This window comes from Lampetra fluviatilis, chromosome 6, assembly GCF_964198595.1.
Source record: "Lampetra fluviatilis chromosome 6, kcLamFluv1.1, whole genome shotgun sequence".
Lineage (NCBI taxonomy): Eukaryota > Metazoa > Chordata > Hyperoartia > Petromyzontiformes > Petromyzontidae > Lampetra > Lampetra fluviatilis.
Genome location: NC_136280.1, coordinates 16398796 through 16421528, shown reverse-complemented (window position 1 = coordinate 16421528; position 22733 = coordinate 16398796). Strand labels below are relative to the sequence as shown.

Genomic DNA, 22733 nt, shown 5'->3' with positions numbered 1-22733 from the left:
CCTAGGCCGACTCAGCCTCAAATGAGTGCCTGGTACTGAGGTGTAAACATCACCACTGGGGAGACAAAGGCGACCGGGTGTAGTGTTGGCCACCCACCCCAAAGCAAGCGCCATCATAGAGCGCTCGCTTTGCCCCAACAGTCCGTTGAATGCCATATGGAGGACCTTTGTCACCTTTGTAGATAGTGAAGGCTCTCAGCTACCTCAAGGAGAAGCACGGAGTCATCCACCGTGACGTGAAGCCTTCGAACATCCTGCTCGACTCCAGGGGTCGCATCAAGCTCTGCGACTTTGGCATCAGCGGTCGCCTGGTGGACAGCAAAGCGAAGACTCGGGGCGCCGGCTGCGCTGCCTACATGGCGGTGAGTGCCTCTCTCCCGCCGGGCCTGCGTGTTGTTGTTGGTTACGAGGCCGCTGCCAAGCACGGGGCCCCAAGGTCCAACATGTCGAAGAGGCCAGCAACAAAGGGCACTTTAAAAGTTGTCTTGGATAAGAGTGCCAAACGTTTCTTGAATTGAGCGAGATGGTTAGAAGAGGTTTCGTGAGAGGAGACGACGGTACGGAATTGTTGTGATTTGAGGTGTGGTGCTTGAGTGAGTCGGTGGGTGGGTGAGTGGGGGAGCAGTAGTGTAGCGGTTAGCGCTACGCTGCGCTACAAAGCCGGCGACCCGAGTTCGATTCTCGCTCACGGCCACCACCGGTGACGATTTTCTTAACCGGTCCTGGGCCTCCCCTAAGTGGACCCAGCCTCAAATTAGTACCTGGTGTGGTGTGTAAACATCGCCACGCGGGAGACATAGGTCGCCGGGCGTGGTGTTTGTGTGTTGCCGGCCTTCATAGGTGCTACCCGCTAACAGCACTTGCCCCAACAGTCTGTTCAGGCTACACGGGGAAGTTTTGTGTTAGTGTGGGCGAGGGGCTGGTAACCCCTCCAAATTGCATTTATTTTGCGAAACCACCTCACTGCAAACACCCAAATTAAGCTTGTACTTTTACTGGAGGACCCAAGGGAACGGGCATTGATGATGTCTGTTGTCTGCTATACATTTCCACATGATAAGCCACTTGGCTTCTGAAAAAGAGCTATGCAGTTTAGCTCAGTGGGGCCTTACCTGGTAAAATAGTTAATAGTTTAATAGTTTTCAGGGGGTTTCCAGAAAGAGCAGGCAACCACTCTGCAGTTGGCCACGTGGATTGTCCGCACACCCGTTGCGGGGGAGAGGCTGACACAGGAGTTCCGGTGGACTGGTTCTGGCTCCCGGTACGATGAGGGGGAGGAAACTGCCAAAAAACAGGCAGTGGCTCTTATGAACAAAAGAATGTCGGCAGCCGCCCTCCAAAAATTGAGGAAAGCAGATGAGTGACGCTCACAGCAATGTGCTGTGCGCAAGATGGTGCATCTGGCAGTCATTTCAGTCGGTCACCTGGGTCTGTCCCGTGTCCTGTCGGCGAGCCCTCGCCACTTCACATCGCCTCAAGGTGCTCCTAGCCTGGCACAAGCGCCGTGGTGACGTCACCGTCAGTTAGCGGCGAATGGCGACTATGGCCTGCAGTGGGTGGTGGTTGAGTACGGTTTCGATTGGAGGAAACAGTCTGGGTGGCGGAATCGACGCGTGAAGTTCACGGGTACAGTAGCCACGGTAGTAGCGGCAGAAGAGTGACAAGTAGGTGACTGACCGCTGGTGAGCGAGTGACAGGAGTGAATCCGTGAGCGAGTGATTACGCACAGCTTTCCCAACGTAAAGACTTGACAAAAACTTGTGAATGTATGATTGTAATGCGATGCAATAAAAATGAAAATTATATGGAAACGTCGCCATTATTCGAAAGTGTATCGACAGCATTCGTTGTAGTATATCCTTAGGCATTTACAGGTTGTAGCAATTAATAATCAGAAAATGTGTTTAACATTTAGAAAAATAAATTTTCATTATGTATATGTACTCGCATATTAGAGCATTCTTGTACCAATTCCGATAGATGGGGGCAATACACTTCATAATTCAACGAAAGTTGATAACATTTACCTGATGATGATTGCTTGTGTTGCAGTCGAAACGTCATGAGAATTTTAATTGTTTTATATTTTTATTATTTTATTAATTCCCTTCTACGTGACTTTACCGAAAGAACCAAGAATATGAATTCTTGCAGTCACGAGAGCTTTAAATAAAAATTTATATTTATACCGTTACTGCTTTGAAAACGAATGGTGTTTTTATGCTTATTTTTATTCTTACAGCTGTTGGTGCCGTCTGTATGTGTCCATGCATTCCCATGTGCGTAGCCTGAGAGAATAGATCCTCCGGACCCAACGCACCCTGACTATGACATCCGGGCGGACGTCTGGAGTCTGGGAATCTCACTGGTACAGGCCGATCCATCCACTCTTCACATCCTCTCACGTAGATCCTTGTCGATGTACACAGCGGCGCAGTCATCGCCCGAAATCCATTTCGATGTTTCTTTCACGTAGTTTTACGATCCTTTTTATTTAATTAATTTATCTGAGGCCAACTCTAGCTATAGAAAGTTAATTTTAATGAAGGTTGGTTATTTTTCAAAACTTTTCGATATATAAATCCTATAATGCATTTGTCTTGGCTATGATTTTTGTCCGGTTGTTTTTACTCTCATTGCGTTATTATTGAATTTAGTTCTTTACGTTGTTGATTTTGCCGTTGTGTTGACCCAGATGAGTCTTGCACATGAGGCTCGTCTGGTTGCGTGAAACGCACTTAAAACGCGTCGCTTCCTCTGTGCGCTGCACTCATGGCCAGTCTCCTCCCTCGTGCCCTCCATGGCCGCATATTCCGCATCCCTCACATGGTCACCCCAGCCTGAACACAGTTATCCACTGGGCTTTGAACAGCCCTCGCATGTCAGGATGCACTGGCGGACCCTGGTCTCTTCACTATTCTCGCTTCTCGCTAAACTCATCGATTCCGGAGTTCCAATCATGATCCTGAATTGTTCAAATATATTCTGAATATTTGAGTGTACACCGCACCGCATACACCACTTCAAACAAAACCACACCACACACACGACATTCGCTACACCATGCACACGTATGTGTATGTGTGTACGTTGAACTTCTTTCGCACCGTACGTAGCCAACCGCGCTAATAGGAGGTGCGGGGGAAGGACAACAAACTCAACACACTACGACAACAACAACAACAGCCACCAATTGGCACGTAGTGGCAGTGATGTTACCACAGCGCTTGTGCCAGGCTAAGATACACTTTTAGGCCACGTAAAGTGTCGAAGGCTCGCTGACAAGTGGCTTAGGTGTTGTGGGTTGACCAATACCCCACCTGTACTCCCAAACTCTGCCACCTCGCGTTGTCGCCGCATGGCGCTCTGCTCGTTGTTGTGAGCTTCGCTGCCCTTCGTTGATGCTGGAGGGCAACTGCCTTCGACTTCCCAGTAGTGTCCTTCACGATCCTCCACAGAAGCTGATATTGACACCGCTGGCACGAGTTTTCAGCATGTCCAATCAGCTTCACATCCTCTTGTACCACATCAGTCCATGTCTTCTGCAGCCATGCTGCACCCATTTAGCCCCCTATATCTGGCCAAACAGAAGATGCTTGGGGATGCGGTGTCTTGAGACTCGGTGAGGGTTTCCTGGGTCAACAGACGCAATGCTAATCCAGTGATGCTCTGCTTGGGGGTGTAGGTGGAGCTGGCCACGGGGCAGTTCCCATACCAGAACTGCAAGACAGATTTCGAGGTGCTCACCAAGGTCCTTCAAGAAGACCCTCCGCTCCTGCCAAGCGACATGGGCTTCTCACTTGACTTCCAGGCGTTCGTAAAGGACTGGTACCTCGCACACTGCACGCTTGCCCACGTGCACCTTCCGGTGATGTGACGTCCGCGTTTTGCCGTGTTTTTGCCATCTTTCTGTCCTCGCATCGAAGGCGTCTCTGCCATTTCTAAGTTATGTTTTTGTCTCTCGACAGCCTTACGAAAGACCATCGCAAACGGCCAAAGTACAACAAGCTCTTGGTGAATGTACACACAGCATCTTTGCAAATCACCTAAACACGTTTATGTATGAAAAGCAAAGACGAAGATTCCCCATAAAGCCTTAAATAGACTTCTTGGGCACGAGGGCTGTTAGCAAGCTCCTGTTAAGGAATGTTTGTTTGAATGTTTTGCCACAGGTATCTATTTAGATGTTTGAACATCTTAACACTTACTGTTTTATTGCCAGAAAGGGTAAACACCTATTATTATTTTTCATCATCTTGGATACTGCCAAAAATGTCCCATCGATAGGGATGTTCTTCTCAACATTTTTTCAATTGATCTCCTAACGCAGAACTTGATTACCATACCCGCATGTATATCACGCGCACACACGCAAACCTACGCAGGCATGAAAGTGCATGCATACGAGAACGTGCAGTCGGAAGCATACGCACAAATGTGCACGCAAAGTAATGAGATATACGGGTGCTTTGTGATCCTGGAGAGTTGGGATGGGGAATGACCTGAATGAATATTTCTTGTCGCAAGACACCTGTTTGTCTGCTCACTTGCACTTGCCGTGTCAGTCGTTGGATTGCAAATTGAGAGGAGGCATAGCTACACCACGAATAATACACCGCGAGAGAGTTGAAATAAAATGTCAGGCGCGAGGAAAGTTAAACTTGTGAAAGTTACTTTCCTGGCTGGAAAATCTTTTTATTGGCTCAACAGATTGGGGACCTTAAAAGCAAAATTGGATTGATTTGACTTTTCATTTTACCAGGTGGCCCACTGAGCTATGTAGCTCTTTTTCAGAAGTGACCTGGCCACAAATGGTAGCTCAATGAAGCGGCTTACCACGTGGAAATTTATACCAGTCAAAACTCTAAACGCGTGATGTTGATTCGAGATGTGGAGGGAAAAACCGGAGGACCCGGAGAAAAATCCACGCGACCACAGGGAGAACGTGCAAACTTGGGATCGAACCCACGACCTGTATACCAGGCGAGGTAGTTAACGTCTCGTCCACGAGATCCACGCGATGTCTTCTTGGCGTGTGCACACGCGCAGGAGCACGCGTTCCTGCGGCGGTACGAGCGAGTGGAGGTGGACGTGGCCACGTGGTTCCGCGACGTCATGGCCTCCACGGAGTCTCCGCGCGCGGCTCCATCGCACGCGCAGCCCTTCTCCCTGCGATAGACGACAACGGCCACTCCGGGCCCACTGCCAGCCATGTAACCCTCCCCGCACGCGCACACCGCTCTCTCAGATGCCGCCATTCACACACTCTTGCTTCGGGCGGCGAGGCAACGCGGTGGTAACGCTTGTGCCTCAGCAGCGAGAAGGACCTGGGATCGATTTTCTGACTCGGGCGCCTTTCTGCGCGGAGGTTGTATGTTCGCCTGCTCTGCAGAGTGAGTGGGTGAATGAGTGTGTACGAGTGGAAAGGGGAGGGGAAATACCTCAGCCCAGATAACTCCATGGGGCAAGGTGGGAATGAACTTCCTGGAGCTGCAGTGCCTTAAATATTGGAGAAAGCCACCCTCTGTGAGTGGCTGGCTGATGTGCTGTCTGTTGAGGAAGTATGAGGAGCGATTCATAGTCTTGAGATGGGGAAAAACACTCGGAAGAGATCATCTCCAAAGCGAAATGCTGAGAGAGGGTGGAGTCTGTATGCAGACTGTCCTACATCACATCACAACTGTCTGGACCACAGGACGGGCTCCGCAGGATTGGAAGGATGCTATTGTGGTCGCCATTTAAAAGGGGGTGGACTGTACTGATTGTAGCAACTACCGGGGCATCTCCCTCCTGAGTGTGCTGGGAAAGGTCCTGGAAAGGATAATTCAACATCACGTTGCAAGGCACTCTGAAGGAAGACATGCGGAGCCCTAATGTGGTTTCAGGCCAGGGCGGTCCTGCACAGATGCCATATTCTCTGTCCATGTGCTGTAGCAGAGGTGGAGATAATTTCAACAGGACCTACATCTCTGCTTTATTGACCTGGTCAAGGCCGATGATATCATCCATAGGCCAGGGCTCTGGATTATTCTTTGTACTTTCGATGTCCCTGACCTTCATGGTGGTGGGTGGGCCCAGGTGAATCTGCGTAACTGGGAGTCCGAGCCATTCCTTGTTCACCTTGGAGGTGCGACAGGGATATCCAATGGCTCCTACATTATTTAACATCTCTTTTGACCACCTTGTTCGAGAAGCTTTCCATGGCTTTTCCAAAGGAATTTAATCTAGTAAAAATTCAATGGGAGGCTGATCGATGCTTGGGTGCGGGTCAAGGGATGGCTCCCTATTGGTCAACCATGCTACATATGCTTATGATCTTGTAATTGCTGTTCATCCTGAGAAGGAGTTGGAGACTGCTGTTGAACCTGGAGCATTCACTAAAATATAGTGCCTTACTATCAGAGAGAGTGGAGAAGTTTCTGTACCTGGACGTCGTGCTTATGACCAGCTCCGGTTTGACAGCAGAGGTCTCACTCCCAATCAGTCGAGTGGCATCTTTTCATCAGCTGCGTAATGCTGTGTAGCTAAATGGATGCAGCAGAGGCTAGAGAAGAGATGATGGGCTGATGCGGTGCAGGAGGATGTGGAGTTGATTGGTCTTGTCGAGGACTAGCACCAGCAGTGTCAAAATCGGCCTCTGTGAAGGATGCTACTGGGCAGTTGGAGGCAGTTACCCTCCAACAACAGCGGAGGGCGGAGGAGTGACGCTCACAACGGAGCGCCGGGCAGATAAAAAGCAACTTGGCACAGTAAGGGACACAGGTGGTGTATCTGCCGGTCATCTCAGTCAGTCAACCCATGTGTACCTGGGTCTTTTTCCCGTGACTTGTCTGCAAGCCTTCGGCACTTCACGTGGCCTCAAAGCACACCTAGCCTGGCACAAGCACTGGTGTCGTCACCGCCACTTACTGGCGAATGGCGGCTGTTGTTGTGCGGGGAACGGTAGCTCAGTGGTTAATGCACTGGGCAACAACCCAATGAAAAGAGTTTGATTCCCACTAATATCCAATAACAGTGGAGAATAATTTAACCGGTTCCTTAACCTTCCCCTGGTCGACTCAGCCTTAAAAGTGAGTACCTGGTGTGGTGGGTGAACATCACCACTGGGGAGATAAAGACGGCCGAGCGTGGTGTTGGCCACCCAGCCACCTCATGTGCCGTTCCGGCCTTCATAAGTGCGCACTAACAGCACTTGCCGCGACCGTCTGTTAAGGTTATACAGGGGATGTTTGTGCGAGTTTGTGTGTGTGTATCAGTCTTTGTTTTCTCTGAATTCTACGGTTTCTTCCCATAAAGTAAACACACAATGTAACTGGTATTGGCCAAACATTCCATTGCTGAAAAATTACCTGAATTAACTACTCAATTAAAATTGCACAAAGCAGCATCATCCTCTAATGCACAGACTTAGCAAGGAACCTCTTGGAAAAGTGTCTTGAGACTAGGTGAGGCCCTTCTGAGTAAATAACCGAAATTATTCGAAGAAATATTTTTGTGTCTGTTGTACTCCACAGACCACATGACCTTGTCAAACCTACAGCGTTCTCTGCATAGCTTGGTAATTTTGGTGGTATCTGATCAAAACTCCTTCCCTGGTGCCTCTGCTCATTAAATTGTATTGCAAAGCACTGATATAAAATCTCCAGCCGCCAAATTCTGTTTTGCATTTACATTTTCAATGGTAAATGTTGTGGTAGGTGGGAAAGCACGAGGAGAACGTGGCAGCTTAATCTTGCACATGTGATGAGGCAAAAAGATTGTGCTGAGTGGGCCGTGCGCGCACCTCCGGTTAGCACGTTTGGCTACGTACGGTGCGAAAGGCAATCAACGTACATACGATGGGGGAGGGCCAATTTCCGCGACAAGGCCCAAAGTGGTCTCCACGGGTTTGGCGACCAAGGGGAACAGAAGACCTAAGGCCAGTTGGTGGGATATTGTCAGGGCAGACCGTGGAGGTCTGTACATCATGTCCACCATGCAGCAGCTGCCGGATTTGGTGGAGGGTAGAAAGCGTTGGTGATGCGGTGTGGGGGTGTCGATGGCCGTGGCCGCGATGACGCCTTGGTCTTGAATGTTGTGCTTTGTGTATGCGTGTCTCCTCCACAGCAGAATAAGGATCAGGTGCGGTTCACTGAAGCTGACGTTCTGCAGCGCAGCACGAATTAGTTCCACGAAGTGAAGTGGATAATTAGAAAACAAAGTTGTACAGTTAACTTGCTGCAGCGGTGATCGCACTGGGCAATGCAGGTCGGAAGCCCGACCTCTAAATGCTGGAAATACCGTGCGGTGGAACAAAACGGACAATTGTGTGCTTACTTTAGAGCATGAGCAGCTTGTACAGAACATGTAGCGTGCATGTGTGAGCGGGTGCACTTACAATCATGTACATTTTACATTGTTATGTTATAAAAACTAAAAATCCTAAAAATGAGGCTGTACAAATTGTATTGCATGCATACACACGGTTTCACACGCGCATCTCTCCGCGCGTAATAGTACGCGTGTGTCCGTGGGTTGATCCAGCCAAGTGGCGTCTTCTCTTGGTTCCACGAGCGGCTGCGACAACCCACGTACTGTCACGTGTTGATCGATCAAATGAGTGACGTGCAGCAACGCCATTGGCTAGCACAGGATAGCTGCAATTTTGACATCCCCAAATGATAGATATTCTGAGAGTTAATTTTGGAAGCGGGCCATAGTCAAATTTATAAATTTCAGGCTTGAAAAAAAAGTTTCAAACAACACGAAGTGTAAAACCGGTCTCTGTATCACTGCTGCCTGCCTGTCTGCTCAAACGTATATTGATGGTGACTTAAGACCAAGGAGACCCAAAGTGCAGTTCTTCAGAAACTGCCGATGGGTTTTTGCAGACGCAGAGGGCATGCGCTTTTGACACACGTTTTGTGTGTTTGAAACATAGCAGGCGGTTAGCGCACAGCGCTATGAACCCGGCGACCTGAGTTCGATTCCCGCTCACGGCCAATACCGGTTTTCGGTCTCCCCTAGGTCGACTCAGCCTCAAATTAGTACCTGGTTGTGGTGTGTAGTAAACATCGCCACTGGGGAGGCAAAGGCGGTCGGACATGGTGCTGGCCACCCACCCCCTCGTGTACCGTTTTGGCCTTCATAGGTGCTTGCTAACAGCACTTGTCCCAACAGTCTGCTCGGGCGATACGGGGTCTTTGTCTTTTCTTGAAACGTAGCAGGCCATAGACCAATATGTCAGCTGACACCAGATGCAAAGTACGCGAGGCCGAACCGAACGAGAGATGTAACCACAATCGCACCTTGTCAGGAGGTGCACACATGTAGGGGCAGTAGATGTGTCTAACTCCACCGAGTTATTTCTCTGTGGAGGTGGCACTGAGAACTCGCAAAGTGTTATGATACCGGTTTCAAACCATACAATACCGCCACGGGATTATTGGCTTAAAATATCCAAGGCAGCCCACAGTTTTACTCTGAGGGCTCTCAATATTGCACAGACCCAGCATGCCCGCAACAGCTCCTATAAATATTGAAACTTTGCAAATTTTGGAATTCCTATTGGCACGCGTGCAAAAGGCACATGGCCCCTCAACAGGAATGTAAAGTAATGTTATCAATCTTGTGTCTTTTTGTGGGTCTCGTTCATTTTGGTCACTGAATAATAATTTGCTGCCCTTTGTCAATCCACCGCTGGATGAAGGCGTCTCCGTGTTCTGTAGGTCATGGGCAGTGGCGGCGTTGTTGTTGGGCCGTGTTTCATGCTGGGCAGTGTTGGTTGGTGAAGGGGGGGGGGAGATCAGTGCACACATCACTCCCAGAAAACAGTAAAACATCATTCGGCCGGGAATTGAACTGCCATCGCCGGGAACCACAGTGCAGTGCGCCTGCCACTGCGCCACCACTCCGCGCTTTTGCCCAACGTCAATTATGATCTTTGCTCCCTGCTTTCAAAGTTTGCTCACTCATCATTTGGCAATGCAGCGGTGGTACCCCCCCCCCCTCCCATTGGGGTTTTGTGTATAACGGAACTGGCAGCAGAGGTGGTAACGTCTATATACACGTGTGCGCATTACGGCAGTGACTTGCACTATGCATTGTTCAAGTACCTCCTGCAAATGTCTTTATTTGCTCTTTGTGCCTTTTGAGTTTGGTGTATCGACCTAAATTGCCGGCGAAAGGAATGGCACTCGGCGAAGCCAGACACTCGAGGAATAGGGTAGCCACCTGCCAACCGCGTGTTACCCGGTCGCTCGGGGAATTGGTATCTGTGCTCAGGTGGCAGGAATTCATTTGTACCGAGATCTGGTGGGGTGTTGAGTTGGAACTATTGCAGGACATTGCTCACATTTTGATGGACCTCGGCTGATTGAGAAATATGTTCAGGTTTGGTCTACAATTGGAAAGGTGGCGACCCTAACTCGGAGAAAGAAATTAATCGCATCATGTACATACGTACCCAACCCCTTAAACCCATGAGTGATGTGGTAGCATATACTTTCAACGTGTTGGCTACACATGGACAATACGTCAATGGACTTCCTTTACAAAATGCTTGAATATAATAAACTACTGTCCCAAGCTGGTTGGTGCTCCTGTAAAAATGTATTCCGTGTGATGAGACCTACTAAACTACAAAGGTGCGCGCAAACTTCACACACAATTGTGGGATGATGTGCATGTTAACCCTTTAATAATTATTGCTATCGCCACTTGCTCCGTTGTGGTGCGCTGCGTAGCACACGTCTGTATGTGTGAGGGCACCTGAGTGGGCAGACGATGTGCTATGGAAGCGATGCTGCTCTGGATGAACGCTCGTGCGTGTGGAATTGCTGCTGATGCTGCTTTTCTGCACACGTCAACGGATTAAAGGGGACACCTTGAATACGGGATACATGCTTGATGCCACGTTATTTTCAAATGTAAAGGCCACGACCAATATGCACCTGCATTTTATTGAATCACTGGAGACATAATATATTATGGTTACTGCTTTTAAGATTTAGACATTTGTATAACTTTGCACCTTGGAAACGGCTGTGCTTACATATTCAGGCTTCAGACTGGTATTTACCATGTCCACTGAAATTTGGCCCATTGCTACCCACAGATGATTGCAACATGCATTCCTTGGTCGTAACTGTGAGGGAAATGTCCGCGTGTGTGGGTATGCCCAAATGTGCCGCTGAGAAGAGCCAGTGCTATTGTAGTGTTGTGTCGAATCACTCAGTCGGGTACGTTGTTCCAAGCCACCTGCTTACTCTACTCTTGCACCAGTTGTAGGTACTCCTATCTCTGTCTATACCAGGGGTCCTCAAACTACGGCCCGCGGGCCACATGCGGCCCGCCGAGGACATTTATCCGGCCCGCCAGGTGTTTTTGCCGCCGCTGCCTGTCTGTTACTTTTTTTCTTCATGAGAAGGACGGTCATTGGTGGAAGAGGGAGATGGGGCGGCCGCCGCCGATTGGCTGGCCGGCTGAAGCGCTGGATCATGGGAATTGTAGTCCGGCGGCAATCAAGCTTCAGGCGGTGGGAGGAACCGAACAGCGCAGCCGGACTACTACTCCACCTCCCAGGACTCAGAGGAAGCCAGGGCATGTGGGAGGGGCCGGCTGCGCTGTGAACAAAACTGCAGGTGTAATTAATTTTTAATGGCACCCGCACCAGTGTGAGCCTGGGGTAAAAGCGGAGTTCCCCCAATCAGACTGCATTGATGGGCAGTGCAGTCTGTATGTCTCTGTGTGGGCAAAGTTATTGCTGGTATATGGTTTTTGTAGCGCTGTGTATATATATAGGCATTTTACTAATAGCAATTTTGACTCCCTAGGAAACAATGATGTCAAGAAAGAGAAAAATTGACTCGGAGTGTAGGATATTCAAAGAACAGTGGACTTATGATTACTTTTTCATGCAGTACAAGGAAAGAGCTGTGTGTCTGATATGCCAGAATATAGTGTCTGTGTTCAAAGAATACAATTTACGTCCACACTATGAAACTCAACATTAAGATAAATATGATTGTTTGGTCGGAGAAGTGAGAAAAGATAAAATATTAAAACTGAAAAATACATTAACAACTCAGCAAAATACTTTTGTGACGCAGAAGCAGCTAAATATTTCATCACTGCGAGCAAGTTTTCAAGTTGCCAAGCTAATAGCGTGCACTGGCAGACCATTCGTGGAGGGATAATTTGTTAAAGAATGCCTTCTTTTTGTTGCCAAAGAGATGTGTCCAGAGAAGGCCGATTTATTTAGTACAGTGAGTCTTTCAGGACCTACAATTACACGGAGAATTGAAGAAATGGGAGACAATTTGCATCAGCATTTGCAAAACTCCACAAAAATTTTTTCCTATTTTCCTTGGCACTCGACGAAATCAATGATGTTCGGGATTCTGCACGACTTCTAATTTTTATTCGTGGGAGCTTGCTGCACTGCAAAGCATCAAAGGAACAACTACAGGAGAGGGTATCTATGAAAAGATTTGCCAAACTGTGAATGGTTTGGAGCTGAACTTGGCTAAACTAGCCAGTGTGACAACTGATGGTGCTCCTAGCATGGTGGGGTCTAAGAAAGGAGTAATTGCTCGCATTAACCAAGAGATGGACAAACATAACCATTCTCATCCAATAGCCATACACTGCCTCATCCACCAACAAGCGCTGTGTAGTAAATCACTGAAGTAGGACTCTGTTATGAAAATTGTGGTATCTTGTGTTAACTTCATTAGAGCTACGTAGAAGGGAAGTAGTCCTGCATAATGCACGGGCATATGTAGTACTAATCACATTCCTGCATTTCCCATAAATATGCTAAATTCCTCTTGACATGCAAATTATTTTGTCAAGGCGCCCTTTCCCCCCCTTCCAACCCAGCTTATATATATGCTCCAAGCTCGTGTGCTGTTTCATTCAGACGCTGTCGTCTCGACAGACCTGGTTTTCACCTGAGGACGGCTGCTTGCGTTGTGTTTATTACTTCCCTTCTACGTGACTTTACCGAAAGAACCAAAAAGATGAAACCCTGCAGTCATGAAAGCTTTAAATCGAAATTCATTAGAGCTCATGGACTAAACCACAGACAATTTCAGGAATTTCTGTCTGAGCTAAATGTTGACTATGAAGATGTTCTGTACCACACAGAAGTCCGTTGGCTGAGTCGAGGGAGAGTTTTGAAACGTTTCTATGACTTACTTCCACAGATTACAGCTTGTCTGCTTTCAAAAAACATAGAAGTACCAGAGCTCAATGATGCAGAATGGAAATGGCACCTTGCCTTTCTGACAGATGTGTAGTAACGCTTACGACTCGTTGACACCGGAGTTGGAGGCACACTTGTTTATTTGAATACCAACTTTGTGACATACACAATTGAGGGGGTATCGGCCCCCTCACCCGTCTATCTGAGGACACACCTCTAGGCTAACCTTAGCCTGCCTCTGAGTCCTCCACTAATGGGCTAGGGGAGGCTATCTTGGCCCGACACTGGTCAGTCGGGCCCGGTACCCAGAGTCCAGACCAGCACTGGCTCTGGCTCTGGTACCACGCCACTGGCTCGAGCCTGCGCGGTCCTGATAAGGACGGCGTACCAGGGGGAGTCCAGGGCTCTATCTCAGACGTCTTCCTCCTCCTCTTCTTTAGCTAAACATCACTCCCGAGCCTCCCGATACATTCCCCTTTTATACACCCCCCTCCCTGAGGGGTGGGGCCCCGGGGGATCGTAACGTCCGAAGCGCGGACGTCGTAGAGGGCACCTGCCCGTGCACTGACGTAGCCCCGCCCACTGTGCTTGTTTACCATAGGCTGCCATGCATAACGGGCTCTCTGTAACAGCCCTACATCACTCCCCCCCACATAGCACGCAGCCGTCCCGGCTGCCAACACACAAAAATTTGACAATAAAGGTGCCTTCACCCCCTCACGTGTGCCTCACTATTTTTTGAACCATAACAGGAACCAGAACAAGACACAACAACAAGATGAGAAACAACCCGTCGCACCCCCCCGAATAAATACGAATTCCGTAAAAAAAAACAGCTTATATACAACCAGCAGGGAACCCACCCCGCACACACAACAAACGGTGAACCCAACATATGTACATCCGAGGAGCGGGAAACACACCATCCACACAACACCCAATAAACACAACAGCTATGTACACATTTTCCGGCCTCACAACAGTTTGCGCATTTTAGCGCGCGTCCTTGCAGCGGGCCCCTCACACGGGGTAACCCCGCGTGGCGGACCATCAGGTGGCGACTGTCCGTCTTGAGGTGAGCATTCCTCTGACTCCGCGTGACCCTCGGCATCCGCAGGAGGGGTGATCGGGCGTGAGCCCGTCACTCCTGATGCTCCTGAAGGTGGCACAGCCGGCAAGGCATTAGGTGAGAGCGACGGAGACGGACCCAGCAAGTCGGCCGACCCCCCACATGTTTGGCCACGCGCGTGTGAAGTGGGGTTGTGTACCGCAGCGAAGGGTTTTAATCTGGAGGGGTGCACGAACCATCGCCGCTTCCCCCACTTGATGCGCACGCACTGCGGACGTAACACCTCCACCACTTCCACAGGGCCCCGCCACGGCCGCACCAGTTTAGAGGAGGTTGCCAGTGGCACCTGGGGGCAGTGCAACCATGCCTTGTCCCCCGGCTTCCACTGCAGCATGTGCGCTCGACTCAATCTGAGGCGCTCATTTGCCTTCTGACGGAGGTCAGAGTTTTGCATTGCAGCATCCCGTGCCTCAGTCAATTTGTCCAGATTAAATTTAACGTGGTCAGCCAGATTAGTTTTTCCCTGCGGCACAGGGATCCGCAACTGGGCACGAACAGGCGGGTCTGGTTCTCGGCCGTACATGAGGTAAAAGGGAGAAAACCCCGTAGCCGCATGGGGTGCCATCCGGTACGCCGCCAAGACCCCCTGAATTTGTAGGTCCCAATCCGTTTGCGAGTCCGAAACTTGTTGTGATAACATGGAAGAGATGGTGCGATGCAAACGTTCGACCATCCCGTCAGTTTGTGGGTGATATGGGGAGGTCCGAATTTTCTTTGTGCCCAGGAGATCGCAGACTTGTCTGAGTAGTTTACCGGAAAAATTTCTGCCCTGGTCGGTCAGCAGCCTCTCCGGAGCACCTTTGTCCAGGACATAACCCTGAACAAAGGCCTCCACGATGGCTGCTGCCGACTGGTTGGCCAGAGGCCAGGCCATAGGCCAGCGTGTAAAATACTCGACACCCGTCAACAAATATCTATTCCCTCTGGGGGTGGCAGGGAATGGTCCCAAAATGTCCAGAGCGACCAGCTCGTTTATCCTGGACACTTTGATCGATTGCAAGGGCGGGTTAGACTCCCGTGCCGGCGGTTTGCGTTGTGCACATTGAGGGCACGATCCCAACAAATCCCCAACATCCCTCGTCATGCCAGGCCAGTAAAAATCAAGTTGCAGCAAGGCGAGAGTCTTTTGGGTCCCCAGGTGTAGGAGGCGCTCATGAGCGGCCCATACCACCCTACCCCGCAACCCAGTAGGGACAACCAGCCGATGTCGACGTGACTTCCCGTCCCAATGCATTAGCAGACCTTGGCACATTTCCCATGCGTCGGAAGCACCTCTTTTTCCCCCCGCCGCACCGCCAACGCGACGTCGCCACCCGAGGAGGGAGACATCCTCCATCTGGAGGCGCCCCCATTCAATGACGGGCAACCCCAACAGGGAATCTTTGCCCTGTTGTTCGATCGAATTAGGAACCATTGCATCGTCGTCGTTGGCGGCCGCCAAGACAGGTACCGATGTGTCCCCTGGAGGCCTGCAACGTCCAGACCCCAGGAGGCATGCACACTCGGAGGTGGTTGGCAAGCGTGACAGAGCGTCCGCGTTGGTGTGGCGAACGCCCTTACGGTATGTGGTTTGGAAATCGTAATCCTGGAGGACCTCCAACCATCGGGACAATTGTCCCGATGGCTGTTGAACCCTCAGGGCGTACTGCAGTGCCGCATGATCTGTGCGGACGGTGAAATGCCGACCGTACAGATATGGGCGATACTGTTGGACGAAATGGACAATTGCCAACAGTTCCCTACGGGTGACACAATACCGTTGCTCCGCTGGAGACAACACCCGACTGCCGTACGCAACCACACGTTCCACGCCGTCAACCACCTGGGAGAGCACGCCCCCAATACCCGTGTTGCTCGCATCGGTGTCGAGCAAGAACGGTTTTGAAAAATCAGGGTAAATCAGGGGAGGAGCGTTTACCAAAGCGTCCCGAAGGGAGCAAAAAGCAGCTTCCTCCTCCTGACCCCAGCAGAACCGAACCCCTTTAGATGTCAAAGCATGTAGGGGTTTGGCGATAGTCGCAAAATTAGCGACGAAGCGTCTATAATACGACGCGAACCCAATAAAACTCCTAACCTCTCCCACTGAGGTGGGAGTCGGCCAGGAGCTAACACACTGCGTTTTGGCGGGATCGGTAGAAATACCTGAGCGCCCCACGATGTGCCCCAAATAACGCACCGACTCGCGTAACAAATGGCATTTTTGGGGCTTAAATTTCAAATTAGCAGCCCGCATCTTTAGGAAAACTGCCCGCAACCTCTGGAGATGTTCCTCAAAAGTTTTGCCAAAGACAATGACGTCATCCAAATAAATCAGGCACGATTCCCATTGCAATCCAGCCAAAACCAATTCCATCAACCGCTGGAAAGTTGCCGGCGCTGAGTGTAAGCCCATCGGCAACCGGTTGAATTGAAACAGGCCGTGCGGAGTACGGAAAGCAGTTTTAGGCTTTGAATCATCGTCCAGAGGAAGCTGCCAGAATCCCGAAAGTAAGTCCAATGTGGAGAAGAATCGCGCTCCCGCCAAGGCGTCAAGCGATTCGTCCATCCGTGGGAGCGGGTATGCGTCGGCAACCGTAATTTTATTAAGGCGCCGAAAGTCAACGCAAAACCGCAACGAACCGTCCTGCTTCTTAACCAGGACGATCGGCGCTCCCCAAGGGCTGTTGGAGGGAGAAATGATGTCGGCGGCTAGCATGTCATCAACAGCCGATTTGACATGGTCCTTTTCGGCGGGACTCAACCGAAAAGGATTCTGGCGTATTGGCGCGCTGTCACCCGTATCAATATGGTGACGCAGCAGATGAGTGCAGCCCAAATCGTATTTATCCCGACTGAAAACGTCGGAAAATTCCCTCAGTAGTGTCTTAAGACGTTGGCGCTCTAAATTTGACAGGTCCGTCGATCCCGCGCAAAGCGCCTCGAGCCACCCTTCATCGCTGTCCGAATGTGGTCGCGGTGCAGGGACAGCGCCGACATGACTCGCGACGGGTTCCTCACAGGGCACCGGCGTTGCGTGAGCAAGCACGGTCCCCTGTGGGACCACCACCGTCTGCGAGCCCACATTGAGGACCGCGATGAAGGGTTCACCTTCCCCTCTCACTATGGTCTGGGCCGGGAGTAAATTAGGTCCACTGACCCCGGCCCTAGACGGTCCCAGCAGAACCCCTTGAGCCCCAATGCCCTTAGCGAAGGGCCGCCGAAGTTTCAAAGGAATTAACATTTGCGCCCCCGGAGGAACGCGCACCGTTCTATCTACGAACGCCGGCACCGTCGCGAACGCCGTCCGGCTCGTAGCGGGGGATGGCAGAAACGCCATGCGTCGGCCCGATGGGAGCTCAATGCATCCCTGGTCGATTAATATCCTAATCGGCATTTTGGCCAGGAAATCCGTCCCCAGCAGGCACGGAACCGCCAGCGAGGAGGAAACAAAAATCGGCCCAGATAATTTAATATCCCCGACACAAATCTGGGCTCGAATTTGTCCGATGATGCCAAGTGAACCCCCGTTAGCAGCAAAGAATGGTACATTAACAGGCATCAAAGGACGGCTCTGGGCAGGGAGAATGTTATAAATCAACTCCGAAATAATGGTCGCCGATGCCCCTGTATCGACCAGGATGCGCACCTCGACCCCATCGATGTGACCCACAACGGCCGACGACCCCGATGACGCGGCTACAACCCGATGGGCCAACACGGACCACTGGCTGGGTTCAATGTGAGTACCCAGAGCGGTGCGTGTTGGTGCCATGGTACGCGATATTTGCCCCCCCTTCGCTGCGGTGTTCGAGTGTGTGACGGGCGTGTGCGTGGGCCAAACATGAGGGGTGCCGCGACTCGCCGGATTATGATGGTGGAGCTTGTGACGAGGGCCGGCGTCCCGTTGAGGTGTCGTTCCGCGCTGCCGAGGAGAGCGGCACCCCGAGGCGACGTGGCCCCGGATGCCGCAGTTATAACAGCGTGGAAGCGCTGGTGGCGACGATGGACGTTGTAGACGGCTTGAACCGGCCCGGTCCTCCCGCGCTCCCGCTCCGTGCTGCCGTCGATGGTTGATGGCGCAAACCTCTTCCGCCGGGAGGGTGGCCGCAGCGACGGCGCGCCCGCTCGCCGCCTTGCTGGCCTTCCGTCGTTGAGAGGACAGGTTTGCGTGGAGGAGACGGGCCGCTTGGAGGGAGCACATTTCTGCATCGTCCTGTGCGACAATGACGATGTCTAAGTCGTCCGCCAGCAAAAGTATCTTTTCTGTCACCATGGCGTCGATCCCCTTGTCGTCCATTCGTGGAAAGGCTTCCTTTGCCAGCGCCAGGAGGCTTGTACGGTACGCCAGGGGCGACTCCTTCGTCCCCCGCTGGCGATCGTAAAAGAGTTGACGACAGTCCGATGGTGGCCCATACACAGCGGACAGCACTTGCATCGCCTTCCGCAGCGTGGAACGCCTCTCCTTCGTTGCCGATGTTAGTGTGGCGAGGGCGTCGCTGTCGAGGAGTGCTGGCAGTGCTCGGAGAGCCTCGGCGTCTGTCCACTGTGCCATCTCCTGGTGAGCGAGGAAGCGCCGCTGGAAGCCGCCCCAGTCGCCCTCCTCGCCCACAAATTCTTTGAGCGGCGGCAGTCGCTGATGTAAGGCAGCGGCTGCAGAGGACGATCGCGCTCCCTCGTCTCCCTCACTCGACTCAGCGTCGGCCCGAAGCAGCGATGGCATCGCCGGTCGCACCCGTGGTGACGCGGCAGGCACTGTACTCCCGCCGTTGGACGCGATGCTTAGAGCGGCCACGCCCTCAACAGCAGCTGCGGCGATGGCGGGAGTTTCAAAATGTTGCTCCGTTGAAATGGCGGGAAGGCGCTGTGGTCGTTGGCTGCTGTCGCCTCGTGGCGGTCCCGCAGCCCCCAGCCGCGTGATGTTGTCGAGCATGGCGGCTGCGGCGTACAGCAGCTCGGCCAGCTTCGCGTGCGCCTGCCTCAGCCCCTCCGTCGACGGCTCCCCTTCCTCCAGCTGCTGTGGCGTGGATGCACCCAGCCCCGGCTGCTCGATGGCATCTTCAGCCATCTCGGGCCCTCCAACTGCAGCGGTGTCCTCCGCCCCTGGTACTCCGACTCGAGTCGTCCGGCGTGTATCCATGTTCGTACTTTGTTTCACTTCTGACGCCAGATGTAGTAACGCTTACGACTCGTTGACACCGGAGTTGGAGGCACACTTGTTTATTTGAATACCAACTTTGTGACATACACAATTGAGGGGGTATCGGCCCCCTCACCCGTCTATCTGAGGACACACCTCTAGGCTAACCTTAGCCTGCCTCTGAGTCCTCCACTAATGGGCTAGGGGAGGCTATCTTGGCCCGACACTGGTCAGTCGGGCCCGGTACCCAGAGTCCAGACCAGCACTGGCTCTGGCTCTGGTACCACGCCACTGGCTCGAGCCTGCGCGGTCCTGATAAGGACGGCGTACCAGGGGGAGTCCAGGGCTCTATCTCAGACGTCTTCCTCCTCCTCTTCTTTAGCTAAACATCACTCCCGAGCCTCCCGATACATTCCCCTTTTATACACCCCCCTCCCTGAGGGGTGGGGCCCCGGGGGATCGTAACGTCCGAAGCGCGGACGTCGTAGAGGGCACCTGCCCGTGCACTGACGTAGCCCCGCCCACTGTGCTTGTTTACCATAGGCTGCCATGCATAACGGGCTCTCTGTAACAGCCCTACAGATGTAACAGAGCTACTCAACAGTTTCAATGTGCAACTTCAAGGAAAGGGGAAGCTCATCTGTGATATGCAATCACATGTCAAAGCATTTGAAGTAAAATTAGGCCTCCTCATCAAACAAGTGAAGGAGGAAAACTTCTGCCATCTCCCCACAACTCAAAATCTGTTAGCAGAAAAACCATTGGTTGCATTCCCAAACAAAACATGTGTGGATTCACTGTAAAAATTGCGAAAGGAGTTCCAATTTAGATTTAAAGAGCTTCATCTCCATGAACAGGACATACAGCTTTTCTGTAACCCATTTTCTATTGACATTGAAAATGTGGATACAATTTACCAAATGGAACTGGCTGAACTGCAGAATTGTGACTCTGAAAGACGCATTCAAGTCAAGCAGCCTTCATAATTTCTATGCATCTCTCCCCTCTGAGACATATCCTCATCTCAGGAACCATGCACTCAAAATGGCAACCATCTTTGGCAGCACTTATGTCTGTGAACAGACTTTTTCCAGAATGAAACATTTGACATCTCCAACCAGATCTAGACTAACGGATGCACACTTGCATCACTTGTTACGACTAGCAGTGACAAATATGGAACCGGACATTGACCATCTCATTAGCCAAAAGCAGGCTCATAGTTCCCATTGAAATACTGGCAAGTTTGTTGATTTACCTTTGCTTGTTCTTCATTTTAAATATTGTATTTGTTCCCGTTTTGTTTCTTCACTTCAAAATAAGATATATGCAGTGTGCATAGGAATTTGTTCATAGTTCGTTTTAACTATAGTCCGGCCCTCCAACGGTCTGAGGGACAGTGAACTGGCCCCCTGTTTAAAAAGTTTGAGGACCCCTGGTCTATACGGTCACTTTGTTAACCAACTTCCCCTATCTATCTTGGTTCTTTCGGTACGTAGAAGGGAAGTAATAAAATAATAAAAAATATTATTTTAATAATAATTTTATTATGTTTTATTTTTATTATTTTATTACTTCCCTTCTACGTGACTTTACCGAAAGAACCAAGAAGATGAATCCCTGCAGTCACGAAAGCTTTAAATCGAAAATCCCCTATCTACTTTACACCTCGCTGACCTGCCTGCGGCAGATCTTCCTCTCAGCAGCTCCGCACACAGACAGCAGCTCCGCACACAGACAGCAGCTCACACAGAGCTTGTACACAGACAGCAGCGCTCACACGGAGGTTTCGCTCACACAGAGCTTGCACACAGCAGCGCTCACACAGAGCTTGCACACAGACAGCAGCTCACACAGAGCTTGTACACAGCAGCTCACACAGAGGTTTCGCTCACACAGAGCTTGCACACAGACAGCAGCGCTCACACAGAGGTTTCGCTCACACAGAGCTTGCACACAGACAGCAGCTCACACAGAGCTTGTACACAGCAGCTCACACAGAGGTTTCGCTCACACAGAGCTTGCACACAGACAGCAGCTCACACAGAGCTTGCACACAGACAGCAGCTCACACAGAGCTTGCACACAGACAGCAGCTCACACAGAGCTTGCACACAGACAGCAACTCACACAGAGCTTGCACACAGACAGCAGCTCACACAGAGCTTGCACACAGACAGCAGCTCACACAGAGCTTGCACACAGACAGCAGCTCACACAGAGCTTGCACACAGACAGCAGCTCACACAGAGCTTGCACACAGACAGCAACTCACACAGAGCTTGCACACAGACAGCAGCTCACACAGAGCTTGCACACAGACAGCAGCTCACACAGAGCTTGCACACAGACAGCAACTCACACAGAGCTTGCACACAGACAGCAGCTCACACAGCTTGCACACAGACAGCAGCTCACACAGAGCTTACACACAGACAGCAACTCACACAGAGCTTGCACACAGACAGCAGCTCACACAGAGCTTGCACACAGACAGCAGCTCACACAGAGCTTGCACACAGACAGCAGCTCACACAGAGCTTGCACACAGACAGCAGCTCACACAGAGCTTGCACACAGACAGCAACTCACACAGAGCTTGCACACAGACAGCAGCTCACACAGCTTGCACACAGACAGCAGCTCACACAGAGCTTACACACAGCAGCTCACACAGAGGCTTGCACCCAGCTGCTCTCCTGCGCCGCTGCCCTCGCCTACGTTCCCTCAGGCCCACTCACTCGTCCTATCTGGGCGGGGGGGTCAACCAATACCCGCGACTCGTGAGGGTTAGGTCCGACTTGAGCGGCAGCGGCGAGATGTCCTCACCTTGGTCCCAGAACCCGAACTCCCGCTCCGCTCTCACACACCCCCTTATATCCCCCTCCCAATTGTCCAGCTCCTCCCTTGTGTCTCTTTCGGGCCTGACAGGCTAGTGCCTGTCAGGCCATCAATCACTCCTTATCGCACGTCTCCCTGGCAACACCTCCGGTGTCAGCGTACGACCCCGGACCGACCCCGTCTACAACTGAATCTCCCGTTAACGAGGTGGCGGTTTGCACGTGCAACCTCACGTTGCACACGCGCACCTGCCTGCCCTCCGTTGCCCTCGGGCAGCAGTGCGCACCGCGTATTTTACCACGCTACACTATTACTACAGTCCCTATGCGTGTTGGCAGCGTTTATTGTTCACGTGTTTCAGCATGAACGGATTGGCACGGCCCTGATTTCACAATTGTGCGTGTATGGGATGGTTAACTTGGGTTCCATAAGCCTTTTCCTCACCGAGGGTGGAACAAGAC

General features: G+C 51.4%; 1 protein-coding gene across 4 annotated transcripts in view; it reads left to right on the top strand.

Moving 5' to 3' along the window:
• The window catches only part of MAP2K7 (mitogen-activated protein kinase kinase 7), a 31350-nt gene extending 20788 nt beyond the window's left edge, over window positions 1-10562 (top strand). Inside the window, exons 8-13 of one of the 4 annotated variants that reach the window (XM_078857861.1) lie at window positions 183-362; window positions 2288-2368; window positions 3686-3828; window positions 3969-4014; window positions 5050-5213; window positions 8110-10562. In XM_078857861.1, coding sequence (XP_078713987.1) covers window positions 183-362; window positions 2288-2368; window positions 3686-3828; window positions 3969-4014; window positions 5050-5178 — 579 coding nt within the window. In that variant the 3' untranslated portion in view covers window positions 5179-5213; window positions 8110-10562. Of the gene's footprint in view, window positions 1-182; window positions 363-2287; window positions 2369-3685; window positions 3829-3968; window positions 4015-5049 lie in introns of all 4 variants that reach the window. The other 3 variants (XM_078857860.1, XM_078857859.1, XM_078857862.1) reach the window with 3 other exon arrangements.
• Window positions 10563-22733: the final 12171 nt, after the last annotated feature.